This window comes from Triturus cristatus, chromosome 4_1 (assembly GCF_964204655.1).
Source record: "Triturus cristatus chromosome 4_1, aTriCri1.1, whole genome shotgun sequence".
Taxonomy (NCBI): Eukaryota; Metazoa; Chordata; class Amphibia; order Caudata; family Salamandridae; genus Triturus; species Triturus cristatus.
Genome location: NC_140585.1, coordinates 191,388,333 through 191,414,588, shown reverse-complemented (window position 1 = coordinate 191,414,588; position 26,256 = coordinate 191,388,333). Strand labels below are relative to the sequence as shown.

At 47.3% G+C, this 26,256-nt stretch overlaps 1 protein-coding gene across 2 annotated transcripts in view; it reads left to right on the top strand.

Annotated features, from left to right (window-relative positions):
- The window catches only part of LOC146853936 (pseudouridylate synthase 1 homolog), an 80,893-nt gene that overhangs the window by 50,309 nt on the left and 4,328 nt on the right, over positions 1 to 26,256 (top strand). For both annotated transcript variants that reach the window (XM_085651843.1, XM_085651845.1), the window contains one exon: positions 20,256 to 20,358. In XM_085651843.1, coding sequence (XP_085507969.1) covers positions 20,256 to 20,358 — 103 coding nt within the window. The remainder of the gene's footprint in view (positions 1 to 20,255; positions 20,359 to 26,256) is intronic.

The window sequence follows — 26,256 nt, the reverse complement described above, 5'->3', positions numbered from 1 at the left end:
GTTCTTGCTTTGCCCGGCCACAATTAGGCTGGGATGGAAGTAACAACGACAGTGCCTCAATCCGACTCCCGGCTCCTCCGTACGGCTATGGCCGTACGGAGGAGCCGGGAGTCGGATTGAGGCTCTGTCGTTGTTACTTACAGCTCGTCGGGGGTCATTCAGATAAAGAAACCCTCCTTTTGGCATGAGTTTATTTCATCTCGTGCGACCTTGATATATGCTAAATAATTTTTGGACTTTCTGTGATATTTCTTGCTTTGCCCGGCCACAATTAGGCTGGGATGGAATTATAACCAGTCAGAAGGAGCATAGATTCATGCACTTTTTGGAAGCCCTGAGGAAGTCGCGGTGTCTTATCCTGAGCGACGAAACACGTGTTGGCTCGAGTCTCAACAAGAAATGCATTAAAATTACTCATATTTGCATGTATCCATATTGATATTCCAAGTTATTTACTTGCTACAATGATTATGTATGCGTGCCGGGGCATGACTCAAAATTGTTTATAGATCTGTTTGATGAATACAGGCCCCAGCTAGGCCCGCAGGACACAAGGGTTCGCTCTCCTGCAATGGAATCTATAAGGAAGTTGGCACGGAAACTGCAAAGTACAAAGACAAGGTTTATTAACCCTTAAGGGTGGTCCTACAATCCATACAATACCCTTCAGTATTGCATAGAGTAGCACAAAGAACTTGCGTACACAGTTCCCTTTTATACACAACAGAGGGGCTCATAAGTGGGTGGATACAGCATGAGGCAAGGAATGTTACCTTTTATGGACATTTTCGATACAAGATCAATATGTGGGCGGAGCTGACATACTCCTTGAGCCCGCGAAAACATGGTCAAGCAAGGGCTAACTGATAACAGATGGTGGTCAAGCCTGGGCATGCGCCAGGCGGACAAAGGAACTATTTATAGACTGTTACTAGGCAGATTACAAGAGCAACTAACACGAAGATAGGACTCTTCTCGTGTTGAGCACGTGGAGACATGACAATACAAAATGGAGTCCAAACTTCAGTCAACATAACGAAAGAGACATGTTCTATGGGAGGAGAATTCATGTCTTTAGTAAATGCTTAATCACATCGTAGTTTCAATTTACAACAGACGACCCTTTCAGCATTTACTGAAGACATCCGGCTTGTTAGGATAATCATCGTATAAGTCAATTGTCATCATTTCTTCCACTTCTTTGGCTAAACGTTTCTGATAAGTGACATTGGAAATAGCTTTCTTATCGGGGATACAGAATGATACACATAAGGAACAGAGCAAGGGACCACATTGGACACAGATGCAGCAAGAAAACAGAACTGCTATAATTATACAGAGACCAGTTAAAACCTTCCAACCCCAAGCAGTGATCAATGCCCAAAACCATCCAGAAAAGGACCAAGTGCCGTTTTCTGTATGGATTTCAGCTGCAATTTTATGCAACCTGTTGATTGCATTATAGACTGACGGTGTGTGGTCAGGGATAAACACACAGCAACTACTCCCAATAATTTTACAAGCTCCACCTCGATCAGCTAACATAACATCTAACACCATACGATTCTGCAATGCAACAATTCTGGTAATCTGCAATTCTTCCGTAAGATTCCCAAGAGCAGCAGCGGTTTGGTTTGTCACAGCCTCTACCACTCTTGTTAATCTTCGAACCTTCCTACTATTTAGGGCAGCTCCAACGAAGAAAAACAATCCTAAATTAAAATCAATGTACTGCTGCAGACTGGTGTCAGTCTGATCCACGTCATCAATTGATAGAGTACGTTTATACCTATTTACAGTCACATTATTTAACAACTTCAAATCCTTATGATAGGATGCAGGTGCCAAAAATACAGGAGGCAATAGAAATGCTACATAACATACTCCGGACCAACCGGCTGGCAAACGGTAATAACCTTTATTTCCGCATACGAAGTATGTATTATGGGATGCTAAGAAGGTACTGTTATTCAACCCGTCGATGTTTAATATGGTAATACAATCGCTAACACCAACAGGAATATAACCCACACTTTGGACACACAGGTCCGCTTGAGCTTGTGCCACTTGAATCACAAATTTGTCTTTTCCCACAGTGTCTCTGGTGTTCGTGAAAACATAAGGAATCGATTCATTGTCTGGTCGATACTCTTCCCATTCCCAAATTGTCCCATTCGCTTGCGGATATCCATCTTTATCCTGATGACATTCTTTATTGAGTCTGAAGAGTAATCGTCCCACTGTGGGTTTCCGAGTGGCAAAAAGCAAAGTGTACCATGCTCTACAAGAGCCATTATGAGAGAAAGGAAGAGGTATGAATGGCGTTCCTCCTTTCTTCTGATGAGCTGGCATCATACCACATATCCAACAGTTCGTAGCATTCGTGGCAACGTGGGTATGATGCAACATCTGGATGAAAGTGTTATTCAAATAAGACTGACGATGCTTCAATTCTTGATACTGAAGGGTATAGAAGTAGTGCTCCTCAGGCACTGGAGTGGTCAGCACAAGTAACTCTCGAGCAGGAGTCACATCCTCCACAAACCATGTGGTTATCCCAACAATAGCTACTGTGAGCATAAAGCCTGTTGCACAAAGAATTTTCTTTTTCTCCATGTCAGAATAAAGAATCAATATCTTCCTGAAACTAAAGGCTTGTCAGAACTCTTCCCCTTGGGCAGCGGTCGATTTCTTCACCAACGGGCCAAGACGGGTGTCACTACACTAATGCAGGGCTGATCCCCCCCCCCTTGCCTCATTGGCTCTCCGTTTCACTAACCCAAGGGCCGTTCTGACAACATGTCCCGATACTGAAGAATTCACTTCCTTTTTTTTTTTTTTTTTTTTTGAAACCGTTTATTACATGTTAAAAAGGTTACAGGTATGGGCCTACAACCATCCGGCCGGCCGCTAGAGTGGCAGAAGCATATGACATACCTACAGTAAGAGTCTCTTGGCGGTGCAGATCGGTAAATCAGGAGATATCAATAGCGCAGGCCACATAACCCCAAGCCCACAATACGGTTTCCTTTTTTTTCAAAACAGAACAACACAAAAAACCACACCCGCAAGGCAATCCGCAATCCAAAGTGACGGCACGTGCTCCTTAAGTGGGGGATCCCAACCAGCAGCCAAACTCTGAAGAGGGGGATGGGAATAGATCAGGGACAGGGGAACCACATGCCCGCGGCTGGGGGAGGGGGTCGGCTAGGGGGACGGAGCTGGTGAGGCGGCCGGTGGCAGCTCACAAATACCCCCGCGGTAGGCGTTCCAGGGGCCCCAGATTTTCACCCACGCCCCAGGCTTACCCCTCGCCACATACACTACCTTTTCACGAAACATACACCAATCCATATGTTCTTTCCAGGCCAACACCGCCGGGGGCCTCTGGGATCCCCACAATTGAGCAATGTCACGCTTAGCTATCATGTATCCCAGAGTCACCCACCGCTTCTGCGGGACCGAATAGTCATTTGGTTCCCACACATTCAGCAAGCATCTCCTCGCTTCAGGCAACAGCGCGACACGCGTAACCACACGCAGGACCTCATGCACACCACGCCAGAATCGCTCCACCTTTGGGCACTCCCACAGAATATGCATGAAAGTTGCCAAAGCACCACAGCCACGCTTACACAATCCGTCACCAGCAAAGCCCATACGTAGAAGCCTTGGCCCCGTCACGTAAACCCGGTGGAGGATCTTAAGCTGGACGAAGCGAAGGCGAGCCGGGATGGCCACCTCCTTCGGAGAGGCCACCGCGGAGATCCAGTCCTCGTCGTCCAGTTCCAACCCGTCGGCAACCCAGGCCTCGCGGAGACTAGTCAGCAGGCACGATCTGTCGTTGATCAGCTTTTTATATATAAGGGAGATCGTGCTGTCTGGGACATGGCCATCCAGCACTCGGTCCTCCAGGGGGGAAGACTCCGGAATGGACGCGACATCCGGGAAGACGGAGCCCAGCGCATGGCGGACTTGTAAGTACCGAAAGTACTCACTGCCTTGCAGCTGAAACTCCGTCTGCAGCGTCTCAAAAGTTTTGAATCCCCCCCTCGTCCAGAGATCTCCCACTGTGCTGATTCCGATCGTGTCCCACTTCTCGAAGCCCTTCGATGTCCACAGGGAGCCCAACCTCTCAGACGCATATAGCGGTGTCGCCCGGGTCAAACGGTCCTTCCACCCCATCGCTGCATTAGCCGCGTGCCAGACACGCACCATGACACGCGTCGGTCCCGTCAGACGGGAGTCGGGCGCGCCAGAGTAGAGCGCTCGATTGTAGTCGCCACCGGGCAGGAGCATCTTGTCCATTTCAAATGCCGGGTTCAAGGCGGGCCCGTAAAGGCCATGATTAATTGCAGCTAGCTGGGAGGCCCAGTAATACCGTTTAATGTCCGGGAGGGCAACCCCCCCATCGTACCACGGGAGCGTCAATTTAGCCAGAGCAATACGCGGCCTCCCGTCCCAGAACAGGCGCCGCTGAAGGCTCTCCACCTCACGGAAGTAGCGCGCCGGAACCAAGTCCATAGTATTCTGAAGCGCATACAGAAAGCGCGGCAAGGACATCATCTTAAACAAGGCCGCTCGGCCAAGCGGCGAAAGCGGAAGACGCCGCCAGCGCGCAACGTCCTCCCGCAAGCGCTGGAGGGGGGGCAGCAAGTTCCGCTCGTAGCGGACCTCCGGGTCTAGAGTAATATATATACCCAGGTACCGGAACCCCTGGGAGGCAATCTGGATCGGGCAGTCCCGTGGTAGGGCCGGAGCCTCCCCGGAGAGCACATACACGCAGGATTTCGCCCAGTTGATGACAAGGCCTGAGTTACGACCGAAGGAGCGCAAAACATCAACCAGGACAATCAGCGAGTTACGCGGGGAGGCGAGATACAAAAGGATATCATCGGCGTAGAGGGACACGCGGTCCTCATGCTCGGGGGTCCAGCGGAGACCACGGATGGAGGGGTGCCACCGCAGCCACTCCGCCAAGGGCTCCAAGGCCAATGCAAACAGGAGCGGTGACAAGGGGCAACCCTGACGCGTGCCCCGCCCCAGCGCGAAGGGGGCCGAGACTCGCCCATTCACCACCACCTGCGCCAATGGGCCCGAATACAACAATTTGACCCAGCTAATGAATCCCGGTCCAAATCCAAATTTCGCCAGCATCGCCCAGATGTATGGCCATTCAAGCGTGTCAAACGCCATGGTGGCGTCTAAGGACGCCAAGATGGCCGGCTCCCGCACGAACGGGACACGCGCGAGCACCCCATGCAAGCGTCGCAGATTAAGAGCCGTGTTGCGATGGGGTATAAAGCCAGATTGGTCTTGGTGGACCAAATCGCCCACCACGCCAACCAGCCGGTTGGCCAGTACTTTGGCGAGGATTTTGGGCTCCGCGTTCAAGAGCGAGATAGGCCTATAGGATGTAACCCGCTCACGGGGTCTCCCCTCCTTGTGGATCACCACGATTGTGGCCAGACGCTGGTCCGGCGGGAGGGAACCCTGCGAGTGGGCCGCCAGGAACATGGCGCGCAGGTGGGGCGCCAGTACATCCGGTCGTAGCTTGTAGAGCTCGATGGGGATACCATTGGGGCCCATGGCCTTGCCGGATGCGACCGAGCGAATAGCCAGGGCAATTTCGTCCGAGGTGGGAGGAGCGTCCAGCAAATCCCTGTCCTCCACCGTAAGGGAGGGCAGCGCGATGTCCCGAAGCAGGGCATGGGAATCTTCCTCCGAGCAGGGAGAAACCGGGGAGTACACCTCGCGGAAGTAATCCGCGAAGCAGGAGACAATGGCTTCCGGCTCGGTAACAGGCACACCATCCATCCCCTCAAGCAAAGGAACCACACGACTCGCTCTCTCCCTCTTGTCCAACCACGCAATCAATTTACCAGCCTTATCACCCACATCATACAGTCGCCCCTGTTGCTCTCTACTGAGGCCCCTGGCCGCCCCCGTGACGAGGGCCCTATAGGCCGCCTGCTTGAGGTGCAGAACATGCAACTTGGCGTCGGTTACCCCGCTCCCCAGGTGATTTTAGCGATCTTGAGCTTCAGTGTACCATTATACTTCTCGACTAGTCCTGCAGATTGAGGGTGGAATACTGCGTGGAACTTCTAGGTGATGCCCAGACCCTTCAAAACATACTTTATAACATCCGCTATAAAATGGGGTCCGTTATCACTCCACAGAAGTCTACAAACGCCATATCGAGGGAAGAACTCCTTCAACAGCATCTTGGCGGTAGTCATTGCAGTATTGTCTTTCGTAGGGTATGCCTCAACCCATTTGCTAAAGGCACAAACCACTACTAGAACATACTTCAAATTGTTACAGCGCTCAAGCTGGATGTAATCCATCTGCAGAACCTCAAAGGGTGCAGTAGGTGTTACAAATCCTCCTGCTGGGGTTCGAGTACCCTTTCCTGGGTTGTACCTCAGGCAGATCATACAGGTCTGCACCACCCTCTTTGCCGTGCTAGCAATCTCTGGATGCTCCCAGACTTGGGTAAGCAATTTTACAATTGCGGAAGCTCCAACATGTGCTAGCCCATGTGCCATCTGAACCATAGGTTGTACAAAAGCCGTGGGTAATTTCCATCTATCCATCTGCTTATTTCTCCAGCAACCCTCATCATCCAATTCTCCCTCACTGGACCATTGCTCCCGTTCTTTATCAGAAGCGGTCCTCTGTATTTCTCGCACTTCTTCCTTCGCATCGTGCCATCTTTCTACTTGCGACTTCACTACATACATGGCAGTAGCACCGGGCTGCATCGCAGTCTCCCGTGCCACCCGGTCTGCTAACGCATTCCCTTCTCCAACTTTATCGACTACCTTCCTATGGGCGCTACATTTAATGATGGCAATTTTCTTTGGATATGTCAATGCAGTTAAAAGATTATGAACTAACTCCCCATGCATTATTTGTACTCCATGTGACGTTAAAAACCCTCTCTCCTTCCAGAGCAGGCCGAAATCGTGCGCTACTCCGAAGGCATAGCGGCTATCTGTATAAACATTCACACACAATCCTGTACTGAGCTCACATGCTCGTGTTAATGCTATCAGTTCCGCTGCTTGAGCTGATTTCTGTGGTATGCGTGCTGTCTCCACTATTGTTTGCAATGTGGTAATTGCATACGCTGCTGAAGTCGTACCATCTGGTAGCTTCAGGCATGACCCGTCCACCCACAGTTCTCCATCTACATCTGAGAAGGGCGTATCCTGGAGATCAATACGACCCTTTGTTTGTTCCTCAGTCACAAGGATACAATCATGTGCTTTCCGTGCCTCAGACTGAGTCTCGGGGTATGACAACAATGTGGCCGGATTTAACGTCACGCACCTCTTTAACGTAATATGAGGAGCCAAAAGCGTCAGCTCATATCCCGTTAAACGGGCACTGGTCAAATGCTGCGTCTTTGTCTGATTAAGCAAGGCGTCAACAGCATGGGGGACTAATACCAACAGCTTATGAGATAACACAATTCCCTCGCTTTGGCGTATTGACACAGCTGTTGCCGCAACCGAGCGAAAACAACCAGGCAATGCTCGGGCAACAGGATCAAGTACAGCCGAAAAATATGCACAAGGGCGCTGCTTGTCGCCGTGCATCTGTACTAAAACTGATAATGCACATCCATCTTTCTCATGCACATACAGCGAAAAAGGTTTGGTATAATCAGGAGTCCCTAACACTGGTGCTGAACAGAGGGCCTGTCGCAATTTCTGAAAGGCAGTGTCACACTCATTCGTCCAAGGAAGCGGGATAGGTGTGTCTTTTGTCAAAAGGGCTAACAATGGCTTAGCTATGTGTGAAAACCCTAGTATCCATTGCCTACAAAACGACACGAGACCCAAAAATGCACGCACGTCCTTCTGCGTGGACGGCGTCGGCGTGTCCAGAATTACTTGGACACGATCTGGTGTGAGTGCACGCCCCTCCTTAGACAAAAGGTGACCCAGATAAGTCACCTTTGGTCTACAGAATTGCAACTTTTTCCGAGATACTTTGTGATTGTGGGATGCCAAAAAGGAAAGCAAAGACAACGTACTCGTTTCACACAACTCCGGAGTGTCGGCCGCCAGCAAGATGTCATCGACATATTGAATGAGGGCGACACCCTCAGGCAGAACAAAGGAGTCCAATTGTCTTTTCAAAGCTTGACTGTAAATGCTAGGGCTTTCTGTGTAGCCCTGAGGGATTCTACAAAATCGGTAAGACCTATTATTGAGAGTGAAACCAAAGAGGTATCGACTATCGGGATGAATAGGAATTGAAAAGAAGGCATTTTTCAAATCAATAACTGAAAACGTGGTCGCCGTAGGCGGGACCAAAGTAAGCAACGTCGTGATATCAGAAACCACTGGGTACTGAGGTATCACGATCTTGTTTACTTCTCTCAAATCAATGATAAACCGATAGACTTTGGCATCCGTATCCTTTTTCAAAATGGGTAGAATCGGGCTATTACAGACGTTATAGGGAACTTCTTCCACTACTCCCACCTTAATCAAATCCTGCACAATCTGTATAAGAGCCTCTTCCCCCTCCTGCGAAATACGATACTGTGGAAGGCGTGGTAACACCGCCCCCTCCTGGACACTAATGTGAACAGGCGGAATCACCATCTGTCCCACATCAGTATCCGAGGTGGCCCACAAAGCGCAAGGGAGGGTAGCTAACACAGCATCTTCTGCAACCACACACATCCGTCCAGACAGGGGGTAATTGTCGTTTAATATCACCCGCACTCCAGCAGGGGAGCAGCGGATCGTAGCTCTGAAGTGCTTCAACATATCAAGGCCCATAATATTGTCCGGCGTGTTCGGGGCAAGCAGAAACGGACAGGGTGCAGAAAAAGAATCAACCTGAAATGTGAGGGGCCGCGAAAGAGGGCTTCGGGAGAGTGTACCATCAAACCCTACCGATGTAACCATTAAGCCAGATGGGGGAGCCCTCGGAACCAATTGTTTAGACAGCGCACTACGAGTCGCTCCTGTATCCACTAGGAACTGATCAGTAGAACCCAAAACCTCAGCTGATACGTAAGGACCCTTCTGATCAACCGGCACCTCAACTGATTCTAACCCCCATCCAACGCATTCCTATGCATGCTGAGAATCATGGTACCCAGAACAGTCAGTCCCCGACACTTGATACTGGTTTTGTCGATCGAAAACATTAGGCCTATCTCGTTGCTGCCCGGCAGGGTCAAAACGAGCGTGATCATTAGAATTCCCTCTAAAATTCGAGAAACCCCCTCTACCTCTCGGGCCACCCTGATTGTGTCCCTGACGCGAAGCATGCAACGCTGGGCAATCTCTGGCCCAGTGTCCCGATTGCTTACAATACGCACATTGATTCCTGTTCAAATCAGATCGGCCCGAGGGAGGACCATAAACTCCTCCCCTACCTCTATTTACACCCCGTCGGGGCGGACCGTATACTTGTGCTAACATCACCTTCGTTTTTAAATCCTTCGATTTCTTCTCCTCCTGCCCCTTCGCTTCTTGCTCCTGGCGCTCATAGTACTGAGCTATAGTCAGGAGGGCTGTCGGGGTCGCAGTAGACCAAGAACTTTCACTCGCTTTTAGGCGGGCTGCGATCGCCGGTAATAAATTCGCCACATATTTATCAGCAAAGAGGTGTCGACCCGTATCATCCGTAAGTGACTGACCACTAAAATCATGAAACGTCTCCTCAAAGCGCGTAAAGAAATCTGCAACTGATTCATCGACTTTCTGTTTGCACGAGGCTAGCATATTCCAGTCAATCTTTTTAGGGGGAATGATTGTCTTCAACTTAGCCAGAATAGCAGCAGGGAGATCTAAGATAATCTGAGGTGGTTTCTGCGCGGGCTTTCTCTCCCTATCCTCATCCTCAAGCTCAGACCACCGAGCCTTAAAAGCGGCAACATCGTCCACCTTCCGCACAGATCGCCACATATCTGGTGGTAGAATAAGCCCAAAGAACAAATCTATATCTGCTAAGGTCATAGTACAAGAATTCAAGGCCCCCTCGACTTCTTCGTAAAAGGCCGCTGGATTCTTGCGGGGATCAGGCAACGCATTCTTTAACGCCATGACGTCAGCCCTGTGCCAGGGAGTATAAACCCAATTATACACAAAATATCCCTTAGCATCGGCGGAGGTAATATCCGAGCTAGTCCCCGTTCCTTTAGGAGGAACATACAAAGGCGCCGCCTCTCGCATTGGTTTAGCATGCACTAGCTCGCTCTTATCTGATTGAGAGGTGGATGAATGGCCATCTCCGGTACGCGAAGCCGACCGCTTCTCCTCCTCGAGTTGTTGGCGTGCTTTCTCTTTAAGGTCTTTCGCCGCATCCCGCAACGCAAACAGTCGCCGAACCGCATCAGGCGCCTTAGAGGGAGAGAAAACACCATTACGCAATGCTTTAGCATCTAATACCACATCGTCCGGTTCAAAGACACTGGAATATTTCCGGAAAGCAGCAATCACTTCATCAGAAAAGTGTCCTAAAAAATACAACCTTTCTCTATCCTGCCACAACTCCCAAGAATCCAACAACTCAGCAAGGGATAACTTGCCCTTAAGTGCATGATAGGAAACTTGCCGAAGCTCACCCATTCGCTCAGCCGATAACATGGACCGCGTGTCTACCTTGCCCGATCCAGAATCTTGTGGCCTCGGGGCAGACGCGCCGACATAAGGAGGCGGAGAACGATCTAATAAATAAAAATCATCGTCATGATTATCAAGGACAGGATAAAGTGACTGACGAACAGCATATTGACCCGAGACTTGCAACCTACGCTCTTTCTCTTGCCTCTCCGTCTGTTCTTTCTCCTCCCGACGCTTTGCTTCCTGTGCTCTTGCATGATCATTCTTCCGTTGCTCTTTATCAAACAGCGCTTTCTCACGTTTCTCTCGCTCACGCACTTCCTTCACCCACAATCGCACACATTCAAACATGTCTTGACGAGCACGCCGTTTACACATACACTGTTCCACATACTCAATCTTACGCATATCAAACGACCCATACAACGGCCACCGTAACTCAGGATCCTTTCTGGTATATTTCCTCCATACTGTGCTGTACATTATGGAAGAAAGACCATGCTTCACATACATATCCCTATTAGGAGACCCTTCTGGGGGAGCTGGAGCAGATTCCTCGAGGTTTAACCGGTTTCCAAAGCAGCAGCACCACTTACGGAGTGCGCTAAAAGCAGGCATGCTCAAAAATAATGCAGAATATGCAGTATTATCAAAAAAATGGCACTTAAACGTTGTGCCGTTCAAAGTTACACAGTTCCGGAGAAATATCTCCACATTACCTGCCTATATGTGTTGCAACGCATATATTCTCACAATAATCAATACAAGATATGACCGGTCATCACAAATCAAACTCAAATAGCCAAACCAGGCTTCAAAAACTCGGAGCAAGTACCGTACAACGGTTCTTACCAATCAAGAGTCCAGATTCTAACTGCCAAGCTCCAAAATTCGCCCAAACGGCTGTCACGGCAGGACCGACAGACGAGGTCTCAGTCGAGGACCGGCGCCACCCAGATGGTCAGCTCGGAAGGGAAGGAAGAAAAACCTCGGGATGCCAGGACTAAAATGCCTCTGGCAGTGATCACATCCCCGGCCAAATTCCTCACCTTCGTCGCGACCAATCCTTCGAGCATCCGAGTCGCCGATGAGCCCCACGTGACGGGCGCCAATTGATGAATACAGGCCCCAGCTAGGCCCGCAGGACACAAGGGTTCGCTCTCCTGCAATGGAATCTATAAGGAAGTTGGCACGGAAACTGCAAAGTACAAAGACAAGGTTTATTAACCCTTAAGGGTGGTCCTACAATCCATACAATACCCTTCAGTATTGCATAGAGTAGCACAAAGAACTTGCGTACACAGTCCCCTTTTATACACAACAGAGGGGCTCATAAGTGGGTGGATACAGCATGAGGCAAGGAATGTTACCTTTTATGGACATTTTCGATACAAGATCAATATGTGGGCGGAGCTGACATACTCCTTGAGCCCGCGAAAACATGGTCAAGCAAGGGCTAACTGATAACAGATGGTGGTCAAGCCTGGGCATGCGCCAGGCGGACAAAGGAACTATTTATAGACTGTTACTAGGCAGATTACAAGAGCAACTAACACGAAGATAGGACTCTTCTCGTGTTGAGCACGTGGAGACATGACAATACAAAATGGAGTCCAAACTTCAGTCAACATAACGAAAGAGACATGTTCTATGGGAGGAGAATTCATGTCTTTAGTAAATGCTTAATCACATCGTAGTTTCAATTTACAACATGTTGATCTGATTTGTGAGGTGTTGGATGATTGCCTCTTCCCTGAGCACCATATTGTGATTCACACCACTAAATACTTACCGCATCTAGTGAGTGCCATTCCCATCCAGGCTTTAATCATCCCAACATTTTCTATTAAATTTTTGATAAATATTCAAAAGGATTTTATGTTTTTTTTCAAAGGTGCCTACGACGATGATGTTTCTCAAAACAGTTCAGAAAACCACTTTATAAGTTGAGTTTTGTATTCTTGAAGTGTTGTGTTTCATGTTCCATTTGATCTGGAGCCTCACTCATGTTTATAATGCTACCACGATGGTCAAACCATAGCCAAACAAAATTGATCAATCATCTCATTATATTAGTGGTCTGCGTTGGCTACTTACCTCAAAAGCATGCAATTTATTTTGCTTAATTCATCGCTTGTCGCACAGCACTGCTCCCCCCTGTCTTAATGATCGAGTGCAGAGATATTTCCCTGCTCTTACTCTCTGCTTTCCTAAATATAATTTGCTGGTGGTTCTCCTGCTTGGAAGAAACATGAAGTTGGGTGGACATCCAAGTGTGCCCCAGAACTCTACTTACAGTTTTTCTCATCTCAAAACATTATGCTAGCGATATGTCAATATATAGCGATAGGCTTTGGCTACAAATGAAAATCATGTTTGGAATTGTATTCGTGAGTAAAGGATGGGTCATTGATTCAGATTGTGGATCATCGTGATACTTCTGGAGACTGTATTCGGTTTGATTTTACATTTGAGAGAAAAGAACAACTTTAATTAGAATGCTGGGTCATGCAAAGATGTGTCTTGAGGTTTTCTCAGTTAAGGGGGAAGGTGTAATGGCTGCCTTTCTTGGACCACCTAATTTGAATGAAAATAACAAATGTTGGTGATAGTGTTTTTTTCTGTTATGCCTCAACCATTTCTTGTAAATCTTCCATAAAGTTGAGTGAAGTTTTTCTATTTTAGCTTCCACATCATTGAATGCTGTACTGTTTGTTCCATGAGCAAGGAATCTATTCTCTTTTACTTCTGTAAGCTTTTTCAAATTGTAATTAAGAGGAGTCCGCACCATGAACCAAAGGATACATGTGTGCAATAAACAAAAACAAAAAATACCTCTCTGCAGTCGAGTGTAGAGAGTTTCAGTCCATACAAAGGTGGGGTCTAGGATATAACTGGTCTTTGGCAGACTGGTGCAAGGTTCATGTCTATGTGAAAAACCAGAAATCTCCTCTCTTTGGAGGTGAGTATGCAGTCTAGAGTAGGGGGCACCTGTCACAGGAAGAAGCCAATCTAGTTCAGTTAAAGACAGTTCATAGGGGTAGGATAGTGTAGGAAGCTCTTATGTATCTACAAATGCAAACACATACTATCCAGAGGGCTGCCACCAAAACACCGATCCGATAAGGAATGCTCATACTTTCATTGTGATGGATTCTTCATCAAAACATTCTAAGTCTGAAACCCAACCAAAATTACTGCAAATCGTCCCCAGAAAAGTTGCATGCTTTGTTCCTAGATAGAGCATCAGCTAAAATATTTCTCAAACCTGGAAAAAATTGCATCACAAAATGTAATTCTTCCAGATTGACCAACCATCTTGCAATTCTAGGTGACAATATGCTCGAACCCTTTGTTCAAAAAACATTTATTAACGGCTTATGATCCGATCTAATTTCAAAATGTATGTTCCAGAAATAAGTTCTATAGTATCTGGCTGCCCAAAAAAGAGCTAATGCTTCCCCTTCGATCACTGAATGGCGTTGTTCCATTTCAGATAGCATGCAAGAGCATAAGCCATTATAATTTCTTCACCTTCCTGAATTTTTGAAGGGACTGCTCCTAATCCATATGCATTGGCACCAGTGGAAAGTAGAGTCTTGCAGGACCTACCAAAACTACCTTAATGGGGTGTATTTGTAATTTCCAACCTGATGTCAAATCTCTTTAGACACCCTTCACACCATTCAAATTTGGAATGTTTCTTGAGTCAACTCCTGATTGGCTTGGTCTTGTTTGACATTATTTGTATACATTTGGCATTAAATTCGATTACACCTAAAAATGACTTCACATCATTCTTGTTGCTAGGTCCCATACTTTTAACAATACTATCTACCAGTTTTTCATGAGGTCTTATCCCATTGACATCAATAGTGTGTTCCAGATAAGTCACGCTATTGACCTTAATTTTGGCACTTTTTCGATTTCACCCCGAGACCACTGCTTTTTAACTTTTCCAGGAAATTTTTTAGTTTACTGTCATCTTTCTCATCTTCCCCACATATCAATATGTCATCCTGAAAACAAACATTTTTTGCATTAACCTCTGAAACTATGAAGCCTCAAAGGCTAACCCAAACGGCATAAACTTAAAATGATATGGCCCCAAAGGTGTAACAAAAGATGTTAGGTGTTTGTAGTCACTGTGCAATTCAATCTGGTGGTAAGCAGATGATAGGGCAATTGTTAAAAACCATTTGTTCTTTCCAGTGGTGGCATTCATCTCATTGATGTTTTGCAGCGGGTGTCTGTCAATCCATATGACATGGTGGAAATCTCTCAACTCAATGCACATTCTGATGGAGTGATCACGTTTTTGCACTACCACATTGGACGCCAACCACGCGGATGATTCAATTTCCTCAATAATAACTGCATCAATCAATTTGTTTAATTCAGCTTTAATATCACCCCTGTCAGCCAATGGTAATCTATGTACCTTATGAACTTTTTGATTACAACCTTTACGTAGTACAATTTGATGTTTAAAGCATTTTAACTGCCCAAATTTCTCTTGAAACATTGGTATTATACTTCCTTCTTGTGCAGTAGTCCCCGCTAAAACCATCTGTTCCTTGGCGCCAGTATGTAACCGCATTCCCTTGGCTGTTTGGCGAATCGAACCAAATAAGGGTACGCCTTTCTTTCCAACATACACTTTTCCTGAAATTATTTTGTTCTTACACACAATTTCAGCACTAAAAAATCCCACATTTTCTAAGCATTTACCACCATATGATTTAAGTTTTACATCTGGTTTGCACAATTGCTGGGCTTTAAACATCTCAAACTTCCTAAAATCTTCCTCTGAAATAATGGTATATCGAGCTCCACCAACATATGGAAAGGATTCCCATCAATTTAAATAACACTCTTAGGGTCCCTTACTCCCAAGCGTCTCTCTTTATCATAATCAGTGACTGACCAAAGTACTTCTTCATTGTATTCTTCCCCATCGACCTCAATAATGCACAAAATGTTATCATCATACCCATCTTCATTCTCTGAGTCACCATACCTCGTGTCACTCACAAATTTCTTGCATGTAACATTGCGTGCAGGACATGACTTATCATGTGCCCAATGACTCATACTGCCACACCTCACACATGATCTTTTTTGACCCCTTTATCGTCAGCTGTTCTTTACTTGCCAGTAGCCAACATAAAGATTTTAAAACCATCAATCCACTCCTCGCATGGAGTTGCAGGATCACCTGGATTAGGTAAAACCATTGGCGGAACTGATACAACCAGTACAGTGTATGCACTAATGTTATTACTGCCCCATTTAAAGCAGCTGCTCCAATAATACTGTGCTTTAAGCTGTGCACCATTAACCCCTTCCCTGCTCATGACGGAACCACTCCGTCATGAGCCACGGGTGCCGTGTGCTCATGACGGAGTGGTTCCGTCATGCTGCGGCCGTTGGCGGCCGCTCCGCCCACGTGGCGCTAATTCCCCGCCTGTGCGGGCGATTAGCGCCGTGGGCGGAGTCATGACGGAGCCACTCTGTCATGAGCACAGCTCAACTGTGACTCATGACGGAGTGGTTCCGTCATGAACACGGCGCCACCGCAGTGCCCCCAAACCCCCCCCCCCACAGCGCCGCGGCGGAATTCCCGCCGCGGCGAAGGGGTTAACTTGTATACGATGACTTGTGTTGCCTTTCATGTGTGCTAATCACTAAAAATGCCCGGATTTCACAAGCTGCACCAGTAACTTCCACTGTCCTTTTGTAAATGTGGCGATTACTGACAGTGCAGGAGAATTCCATCCTATACTGTGGCTTAAAGCCTGTCAATCGCTTTAATAATGATCTGCACCCAAGTTTTAATGTGTGAAAAACGCTACTATTTTGTATGTCAAGTTAAAAATGCCACAACATACTCGTAAGCGTATCACTCGCTGTTCACACTTCTTTTATTTAGAAGATAGCTATACCAAGGTGGACCAGTAGATGGTGCCATCTTTTTACTAAAATATTCTACCCCTCCCCAGAAATGTGTCGATTAATTGATCAGGTTGTCACTCTATCCCAATGGGCTTCAACCACTCGGATGATCCAGCGCCTTGGGACCCTCATGGGTGAGTAGGGCGCTTCATAAAACCCCTGATTGATTGATTGATTTCCATGACTGCCCTGAGCAGCTTGTCTCATTCCTGCTCAGCTCCAACTTCCCCTTTCATAAAAGTGTTCTGCATATACATTCTTTTACAGAAAACTGGCTCCGCTCACATTATTGCATGAGCCAACCTTATAAATGTTTAAAACATACAGACAATACATAGGAAATAAAACAGGAACACAGAAACACTCATGAAGGGGTGGTATCTAACACCAGTTAAACGTTATAGGATGCTTGCCCATACTGTTGCAAACACACGTAGCGATTGTGGGCATGTGGGCACACCCATACATGTGTGATGGGAATTATTCAAGATGCAAAGATTTCAGAAGGAAGTCTTGGCAGCCTGAAAAGATCATAGAACGCCCTATACCAGAAGACTCAGATGTGATGATTTTGGGCACGCGACCTTTGAGATGATAAGGTGGCATCCTCGGCAAACAGAGATTAACTTTTCAATTACTACTCGGAGCACGAATGGTAATTGCTAAACTCTGGAAACAGAAAGCGAATCCAAGATGACACCCAGAGTGACGTGGAGTGGAGTATTATCGATATGGGGGTGGGGGATTCGAGGAGAATTGCCCACCTAGGTTACCAGCGCTACAGTAGTGTCTTGGTGACACTGCAACGCTGAGATAAGGAACGAGGGAGGACGTGGTACCAAGGAGGACGCAGAACTCGCAGAAACTATGTGTGATTATTCTGGGGAAAGAGGTGTCCATAGCATAGTGTGTAGGGAGTGGAAGGGCAGAGAATGTTTATTGTTTTTATGTTGGATACATTTCGTTCTCGCGGATGTACGTTTGGATCACTCATGAACGCTCTATCAAAGGCATTTAAAAATATATATATTTTTTCAAAGTCAGTGTTTGAACCCCGCTTTATCATGGACTTCTTCGTAGCCCTTAAAGATGGGCTTGAAGTGATTAGGCAGACAAATTAAGCCGTAGGCCACTGTGTTGAAATTAAGCAAACATGAAGCTTAAATAGCAGAGCCTGGTTCTTGAGCGGGCCTTTGGGATCCCTTGGGTGGGCCTGGCCCCCCTGCTGGATCAGACACTCATTTATAACCCAAACTGTGCACTCTGCGACTGCAACACCCCATTCCCTAGAATCATGGGGAGAAGGTGCAAGGGTCAACGTGACCGCGCTGCTTCTGTGGGTGATTAGATTGGTGCAGGAGAGCCAGCATGGAAGTGGGACTGCTTCATTGGAGTATAGTTTGCATAAGATACTTGTTGACTGGATGGGATGAAGGAGGCTGATTAAAGGATCTCAGAGCGGATAGGGTACAGGAGGCTGGTTAAATGATATCAGAGCAGATGGGGTACAGGAGGCTGGTTAAAGGATCTCAGAGCGGATGGGGTACAGGAGGCTGGTTAAAGGATCTCAGAGCGGATGGGGTACAGGAGGCTGGTTAAAGGATCTCAGAGCGGATGGGGTACAGGAGGCTGGTTAAAGGATCTCAGAGAGGATGGGGTACAGGAGGCTGGTTAAAGGATCTCATTGCGGATGGGGTAGCTTTCTAGGAGAACTGTTGGATAATGGAGAGAACACAAATTGAGGGAATGGAGAGTGAAGGAATGGAAAGCATGGGTATGTAGCAGAAGAAACTAAAAGAGTTGACTGCCGAGTTAAAGTTCCACCTGATAGCATGGTGCCTGAGCCTTAATTTGACCCATTTCTCTCAGCGGATGGGCTACAGGAGGCTGATTAAAGGATCTCAGAGCGGATAGGGTACAGGAGGCTGGTTAAATGATATCAGAGCAGATGGGGTACAGGAGGCTGGTTAAAGGATCTCAGAGCGGATGGGGTACAGGAGGCTGGTTAAAGGATCTCAGAGCGGATGGGGTACAGGAGGCTGGTTAAAGGATCTCAGCAGATGGGGTACAGGAGGCTGGTTAAATGATCTCAGAGCAGATGGGGTACAGGAGGCTGGTTAAAGGATCTCAGAGCGGATGGGGTACAGGAGGCTGGTTAAAGGATCTCAGAGCGGATGGGGTACAGGAGGCTGGTTAAAGGATCTCAGCGGATGGGGTACAGGAGGCTGGTTAAATGATCTCAGAGCGGATGGGGTACAGGAGGCTGGTTAAAGGATCTCAGAGCGGATGGGGTACAGGAGGCTGGTTAAAGGATCTCAGCGGATGGGGTACAGGAGGCTGGTTAAATGATCTCAGAGCAGATGGGGTACAGGAGGCTGGTTAAAGGATCTCAGAGCGGATGGGGTACAGGAGGCTGGTTAAAGGATCTCAGAGAGGATGGGATACAGGAGGCTGGTTAAAGGATCTCAGAGCGGATGGGGTACAGGAGGCTGGTTAAAGGATCTCAGCGGATGGGGTACAGGAGGCTGGTTAAAGGATCTCAGAGCGGATGGGGTACAGGAGGCTGGTTAAAGGATCTCAGAGCGGATGGGGTACAGGAGGCTGGTTAAAGGATCTCAGAGAGGATGGGGTACAGGAGGCTGGTTAAAGGATCTCATTGCGGATGGGGTAGCTTTCTAGGAGAACTGTTGGATAATGGAGAGAACACAAATTGAGGGAATGGAGAGTGAAGGAATGGAAAGCATGGGTATGTAGCAGAAGAAACTAAAAGAGTTGACTGCCGAGTTAAAGTTCCACCTGATAGCATGGTGCCTGAGCCTTAATTTGACCCATTTCTCTCAGCGGATGGGCTACAGGAGGCTGATTAAAGGATCTCAGAGCGGATAGGGTACAGGAGGCTGGTTAAATGATATCAGAGCAGATGGGGTACAGGAGGCTGGTTAAAGGATCTCAGAGCGGATGGGGTACAGGAGGCTGGTTAAAGGATCTCAGAGCGGATGGGGTACAGGAGGCTGGTTAAAGGATCTCAGAGCGGATGGGGTACAGGAGGCTGGTTAAAGGATCTCAGCGGATGGGGTACAGGAGGCTGGTTAAATGATCTCAGAGCGGATGGGGTACAGGAGGCTGGTTAAAGGATCTCAGAGCGGATGGGGTACAGGAGGCTGGTTAAAGGATCTCAGCGGATGGGGTACAGGAGGCTGGTTAAATGATCTCAGAGCGGATGGGGTACAGGAGGCTGGTTAAAGGATCTCAGAGCGGATGGGGTACAGGAGGCTGGTTAAAGGATCTCAGAGAGGATGGGGTACAGGAGGCTGGTTAAAGGATCTCAGAGCGGATGGGGTACAGGAGGCTGGTTAAAGGATCTCAGCGGATGGGGTACAGGAGGCTGGTTAAAGGATCTCAGAGCGGATGGGGTACAGGAGGCTGGTTAAAGGATCTCAGAGCGGATGGGGTACAGGAGGCTGGTTAAAGGATCTCAGAGAGGATGGGGTACCGGAGGCTGGTTAAAGGATCTCATTGCGGATGGGGTAGCTTTCTAGGAGAACTGTTGGATAATGGAGAGAACACAAATTGAGGGAATGGAGAGTGAAGGAATGGAAAGCATGGGTATGTAGCAGAAGAAACTAAAAGAGTTGACTGCCGAGTTAAAGTTCCACCTGATAGCATGGTGCCTGAGCCTTAATTTGACCCATTTCTCTCCAGGGCGTCTCCGCATTGGGGCAGCTGGTCTCTGTTCGGCTCTTCAAGTCCGATGACCTGATGGAGAGGATCAACACCCACCTCCCTGCTGACATCCGCATACTAGGTATGAAACCGGGGGTCGTGTGTGGCATGGGGGGGAAAAGGGGGGGGGTGCTGCATCCAGGATTAACCCATTTTACTTAGGGTAAAGTGACATTCTCTTGAAAACATGTTGGAGTAATGACGACAATTTATGGAGCTGCATTTCTTAATTATGCTCCTGCTAAGGGGAGAGGTGTGGCGCAGCGGCTAGAGCAGTTGACTCCGACCACGGGGTTCACGGTTCGAGCTTAGCTCAGCGTCATGTGACTCTGGGCAATAGCTCATGTAATCTCCCCGGGGGCCGTGATACCCTTACATGTTCGCGCTTTACAAATGTGAAAAAAAGAACTGCATGCGTTTTTGTTACCCATTTTAAAGGTTATTAATTCACGGGTTTGTAATCTGGAGATTGAAGCAGATTTGCTAGGTGTAGGTAGAGCAGGTTTAGCTAGCTACCTCTAGCCCCTGTGTACTTATTGTATATGGGATTTCCGTGTGCCTTAATTCTCGCCCCCTGCATTCAACTCCAGAATGGCATCTTCTTTTCACAAAAAAACGCGTCAGCTCCTTTAACCGAGCAGTAGCGTTTATACCAAATCAGGCCGCAGGCATCGCTCCGAACCCCTGATCACCAGAACCAGATGTTTTCGACCTGAGCATCCTGTAGCAATCTGTAATGTAATATTCCTCACGTCACTCCTTTGGAGATATTCTACAATCCTTTCTTTGCAATTTATTAGTAAAATGGTGGCTTGAAGACCCTGTCTGCCACCCTGTGGTCTTTTGCTAAGTCTCTCCAATGTGCCGCACCCCTCGGCACATTGTATTCTTTATCTGTTCTTTGCTGTCAACCACTGCATCATTGACTTAAACTTAAATGGGTTTGTAGGTTTCTCGCGCCATCGTGTGGTTGGAGGAGAGTATGACATCCAAGAAAATGTGGATCCGTTTTCTCAATAGCGTGCGTTCCATATTCTTCTAAGGCCTGTTGCTCAAAAATAGCTAGAATTAATTCTCGTAGTTATCTTTCTCAATAGTTCTACTTACAATACGAAATCATCTGCTCTAGCCTCGTTATTGGGCAATTTCATGACCCACTCACTGTTTTTTTGCAACTCGCAGTGTTTGATGGTGTTTTTTGTGTTATGGGTCCTAGGTTGATGGCCTAAACTTATTAGTACACAACTTTAACTTCATATTATTAGATTAAATGAAATGTTATCTAAAGCACATACAGTATACAAATTATTGTGAAGATGACACAACAAAATCATGAGTAGCATTGACAGGTGTCCTCCTCTGGACTGCTCATCCACGTTTTTTGATTGCTGAAAAAATAAAGGGTCGTTCAAAATTTGAGCAGCATTCCGATTGATACAGTAGAAGCAGGGGTGTTTACTTAAAATTTCTTCCCTACAGCCAGGCTATTGACTATACAAATTGCGACTCGCTCATATTGGTGAAAATCATTGGGATACTGGCCTGCAAGGACTACCATGTGTGTGACTAATTTGAATAAAGTCAACATCCTTAAAGAAAACAGGGCTGTTTAAAAAATAAATAAATAAAATAATCAAAATCTTTGTGTCGCCTTCTCCCTCAGCAACAAAACAGGTACAGACCACGTCGTGGATTGTTAATGCTGTGCTTTTGTTGCCAAATTAGTGCATTCCTGAAATAAAAATAGCGAGTGCCCTGCCTGACGTGTTTTGACCGCGCTACAGCGGTCTTGATCACATGACGCGCTGGACAGTTAGGATCATTAAATAGTGCAGTAACCAATAGGATTTCTCATGAGAACATAACTGACCAGCAATAGACATGAAAGAAATACTGTGGTTCTTTGGATTATCATATAAAAATAATCACCTCAGGGGTCTCCAATTATTAGCATGAAATACTATAAAATAGCATATCTTCATTGCCATAACTATACTCATTGACAGGTACCATGAAACTCATTGTCACAGATACCATACAGTACTTTCTAAGTGACCATATAACTCATAGTGCATTTGTAGTCCATTACAACGCCTGAAGTTCCTAATTTACATAATAAAAGTCCTATTTGCTGACAGATAAAAACATTACATGTAATAAAGTGCCAGTGCTGAAAAAGTGCAAAATAGTGCATAATTGTGCAGCCTATCACCATTATCAATATTGATATATAATACTGTCTTTAAATATATATATTTTAATAAAGTTACATAGAGAGTTGACAGTGGTCCTCTGAACCACTGCCCCTGAAACATTTACCCACATTTACAAAGGGGAAAATGATCAAAGGGGACTACTTCCCTTTTTGCAAATATGTTACCATCCCAACTTGGGAGTCTGTAACATTTCAATGGTTTGCAACCAGAATTCCGGTAGCACACCGAATATACCTATAGTATCGACTCGCAAATTAGAAGGGATGCCACAACACATACTTTCTACATTGCGAATAAGCAAACATTTGGCAAACCTGTTTTAGAAGTCTGTAAAAGGTTACCTCACCCTAAAATGGGTTTCGTACATAGGAAATATCTATTTTGTGATAGCAAACATTATGATTTTGAACATCAGAGTCTGCAAGCTAGGTTAATACAGCTGCACCTTGGACTTCTGTGATTGGCCTGGCCTATGGCCATGTGTCTGGTGCAGCAGCTAGTTAAGTCCACAAGCCATCTCTGTTTTATATTTTGCCTTTGATTTCAATTCTTGGACTCGGAAGTGTGAAATCATTGCAGAGGTGGCATATTTGGCCACTTTGTGGAAGTGCCCTTTGCATTTTTCACAATAACGTGTGGAATGCAAGATTGCAGTAGCTAGAAGTGATGCTGCAATACTGCTGACGTCAGTCAGTGCAGATAGTTCTGCATCCTGCAGGCGCCTTGAACCCTCTTCTTATCCCTTTACACATGCCACATTCTGCCTTTTTTATGTTCTATCCTTCGAGCTCTCACATTTGTATGGACCTTTGCTCGACCTCTGCCTCCTCCCTGCCTGCCTACACCTGCATGATGGTGCCTGCTCCTCTGGCCAGATGTGCTCAGGTCACATTGTACAGATGTTGGGTTTCAAAACAGAATGGTGATCAGCAGCAGGGCTCTGAGATTGGCTTTCACTTCTCTTTTGGCCTCTTCTTCCCTTTGTGGTGCTGGTCAAGGAGCTCCCACCGCTTCATTTATTGAGCTGTGTCCTTCCCATCGTCATAATAGAATTTGCTGTGTGTGAGGCAGTTGTGGCCAGCTGTGTCTATAAACAGAAGGTGGTCCCATTCACCTCAGGGCCTAAAGAGGCAGAACCAATGAATGGAAGCCGAGCTTGAGAGCCCCACGCTGAGTGCCAAGCGTCCGAAGGCTCATATGACTTTCTCACCCCCACGCCTGCTACTTTGGGCTCTAATTCAACTGAAATAGCCCTTAGAAACCACAGATGTTTATAAACAGTCGATCAAAATTACGATAGGAATATCCTGGTGATATAAAACCCAACCTCACAAAGATCTTCTCCCCTACCTTCTTAACCAGTCTCGCTTTCCCCTTGGCATGGAGGTTAGACTGGTGTTTAAAATCAAAGCATCCCGTCTATCAGTGGAGGTATGTCCACATCAACAGCTCTTCCAATATACATTGCATTTATAGGAACACAGGTGCCACACGGGCAATTCCATTTAGAGGGCAAGTAAGTCAAGGTTCCTTGCGTGTCGGCATGTATTCAGTAAAAAGCAAGAACTTTAAAGCATTGGTAAATGGCATGTGGTCCATCACTCAGCTCAGGGAAAGAGGCAAGTCAGTCTCTAATCAAATAATGATTGGACTGTCGCTTCAATTTCAGTTCTATTAACGTTTTGAGCATCTATGAGCAGAGTGTTAAACGCGAATATGCGTGCTAGTGCCACACCACGGTAACCTTGGCTCCCCTTGTATGTTTGTGACTTTTTAAGAATGGGCTGCACCAAGGATACTCCTCAGTTTGCACCTGCTTCTGTAGTCTGCCCATCTGGTGCAGCTCCATGGCTGATGCAGCAGGATTTTTAGGGGTAGCAACCCCTTGTTCAGCCCTGCAGTGTACCAGTCGTTAGGGGTTAAACTAGCGCACATTATGGCTGGTGCCCGCATCACAGCACTAAGATGCATTATTCACGCATATTATAGCTCCTGGAAGGACCGACGAGGCACTGCATTGTATAAAAACAAAAGCAGCCACTGCCAGCATGCTGCACTGCTTGCTGCCCAGCTCTGACATTCTGAGCGCACTGAGTCAGCCGGGCAGGGAGGGATGAGTATCTGGAGGGGTAAGAAGTGTAAAAATATTCCAAAGCACTAACTCCCAAGTCTTGAAAGACACATTTGCACCAGGAAGGAGTAGCCTCTCTGTGCGTCTTTTGCCAGAAAACAAACAGCTGGAATACAGACCCAACTTCACTTTGATCCTCCCCCTTCTGTTGTTTTCAGACCCCACGCAAGCAGGGAAACAGCCAGGTCTCTCTGTGCATAAGGGGTCTAAACCGGAGTTAAAAGAAGTGCCCTGCACACCTGCAACCCAGCAGCCCCCGAGCTCAGTTCTGCAAGCAGCAGCACAAAAAGCACCTTCTGTGGCATCCTGGACGGAGCGATGAACTGGTGCCGCTGAGGCCAGTGTGACCAGCCTGACACCTACCATCAGCGGCATAGGGTACCTACCTCCTCCGGCCGGCACGACAAGAGCCGTCCCTATCTCGGGCTTACTGGCTGGTGTCGCAAGGCGAGTGCCCGACTGTGACAGCTGAAAAGAGAGCAGCAACATGGGCAGTTTGGTGAGACTGAAGGGACATCTGAGTGATGAGTGGCCATTCGCGGCTCTGGCCCTGTCTGACATGAACCTCTCTGGAGTGCCTCCTCTACCGAGCCTCAGATCAATGGCTTGCAGTCCAGTCAGGCTGACAGACTGCAGGACTCAGACCGGCAGTCAGTGGGCACTTGCCATCGACCGGTCGGTCACAGCAGCACTCCGGGGGCACGGACACTTACTATTAGAACATCGACTCGAGGCACGAGATTAGGACCTCGGACCGGCATAGTGCCCGGGAGCCCTTAGGGCAGAATGATGAAGCCCGTGGCTCAAGCTTGCGTCTTCTATCGGGCCTCAGCAGAGAGCAGCCAATGACACTCAGTGTGTTGAGGCTGGCTGGAGCACTGTCCAATTGGCAGCCAGTGTCCGTAAATGGCTCAGTGAGTGCAGCACTGAGGCCAGTGACCTTCCTTTCAAGGCATTTTGCAGTAGTTTCAAGTGATTGCCCAAAAGTGGCACATTTCTTTCTTTACGTGGGCTTCATTGCTTGGTTTTACTCGCAAGAAAGTGTCACTCGAAGTGTCACTCTATTTCAATAGATTGTCACTCATGCACACCGAACCCATGGAAACATCACACAAAGCAATCTAAACACTTGGCAGCTCTGCTTGTTGGTTGCGAGCTGGCATGCACGTGCTGAGTGATGCATGCTCCGTGGCCCCACGAGCCCTTCAAGCGCAGCTCTGTTGAGTCCAGGTGCTGGTTTGCCCACGGACTACCGCATACTGGTTGCTGGCTGCATATTTGCAAATAGGTTCCTCTCTTTAAAGGCTAATTGGTCGAGGGGCTGTGTGCTGATGGCTGTTTATGAAAATTGCATTCAGTGGCGGTCATACCATTTAAGTCGTACGCAAAAATCCAGGCCTATACTTATCTTTTCAGTTTCACCAGCAAGCCACCTTGCTGTGCTTCGTGAGAGAGAAAGGGCGGGAATGCACCATATGTGACATTATACAGTGCATACCTGTCCTTTTCTAGAGTTGGCGCACTTTTGGCTGCTCAGTATTAACGCAGACACCCTTGCGTCATGGTGCACGGGGGCCTGTGTTGTAGGCAGGATTGTTTTTGTGCAGGAAGGGACACCTTTCTGCACAAAATA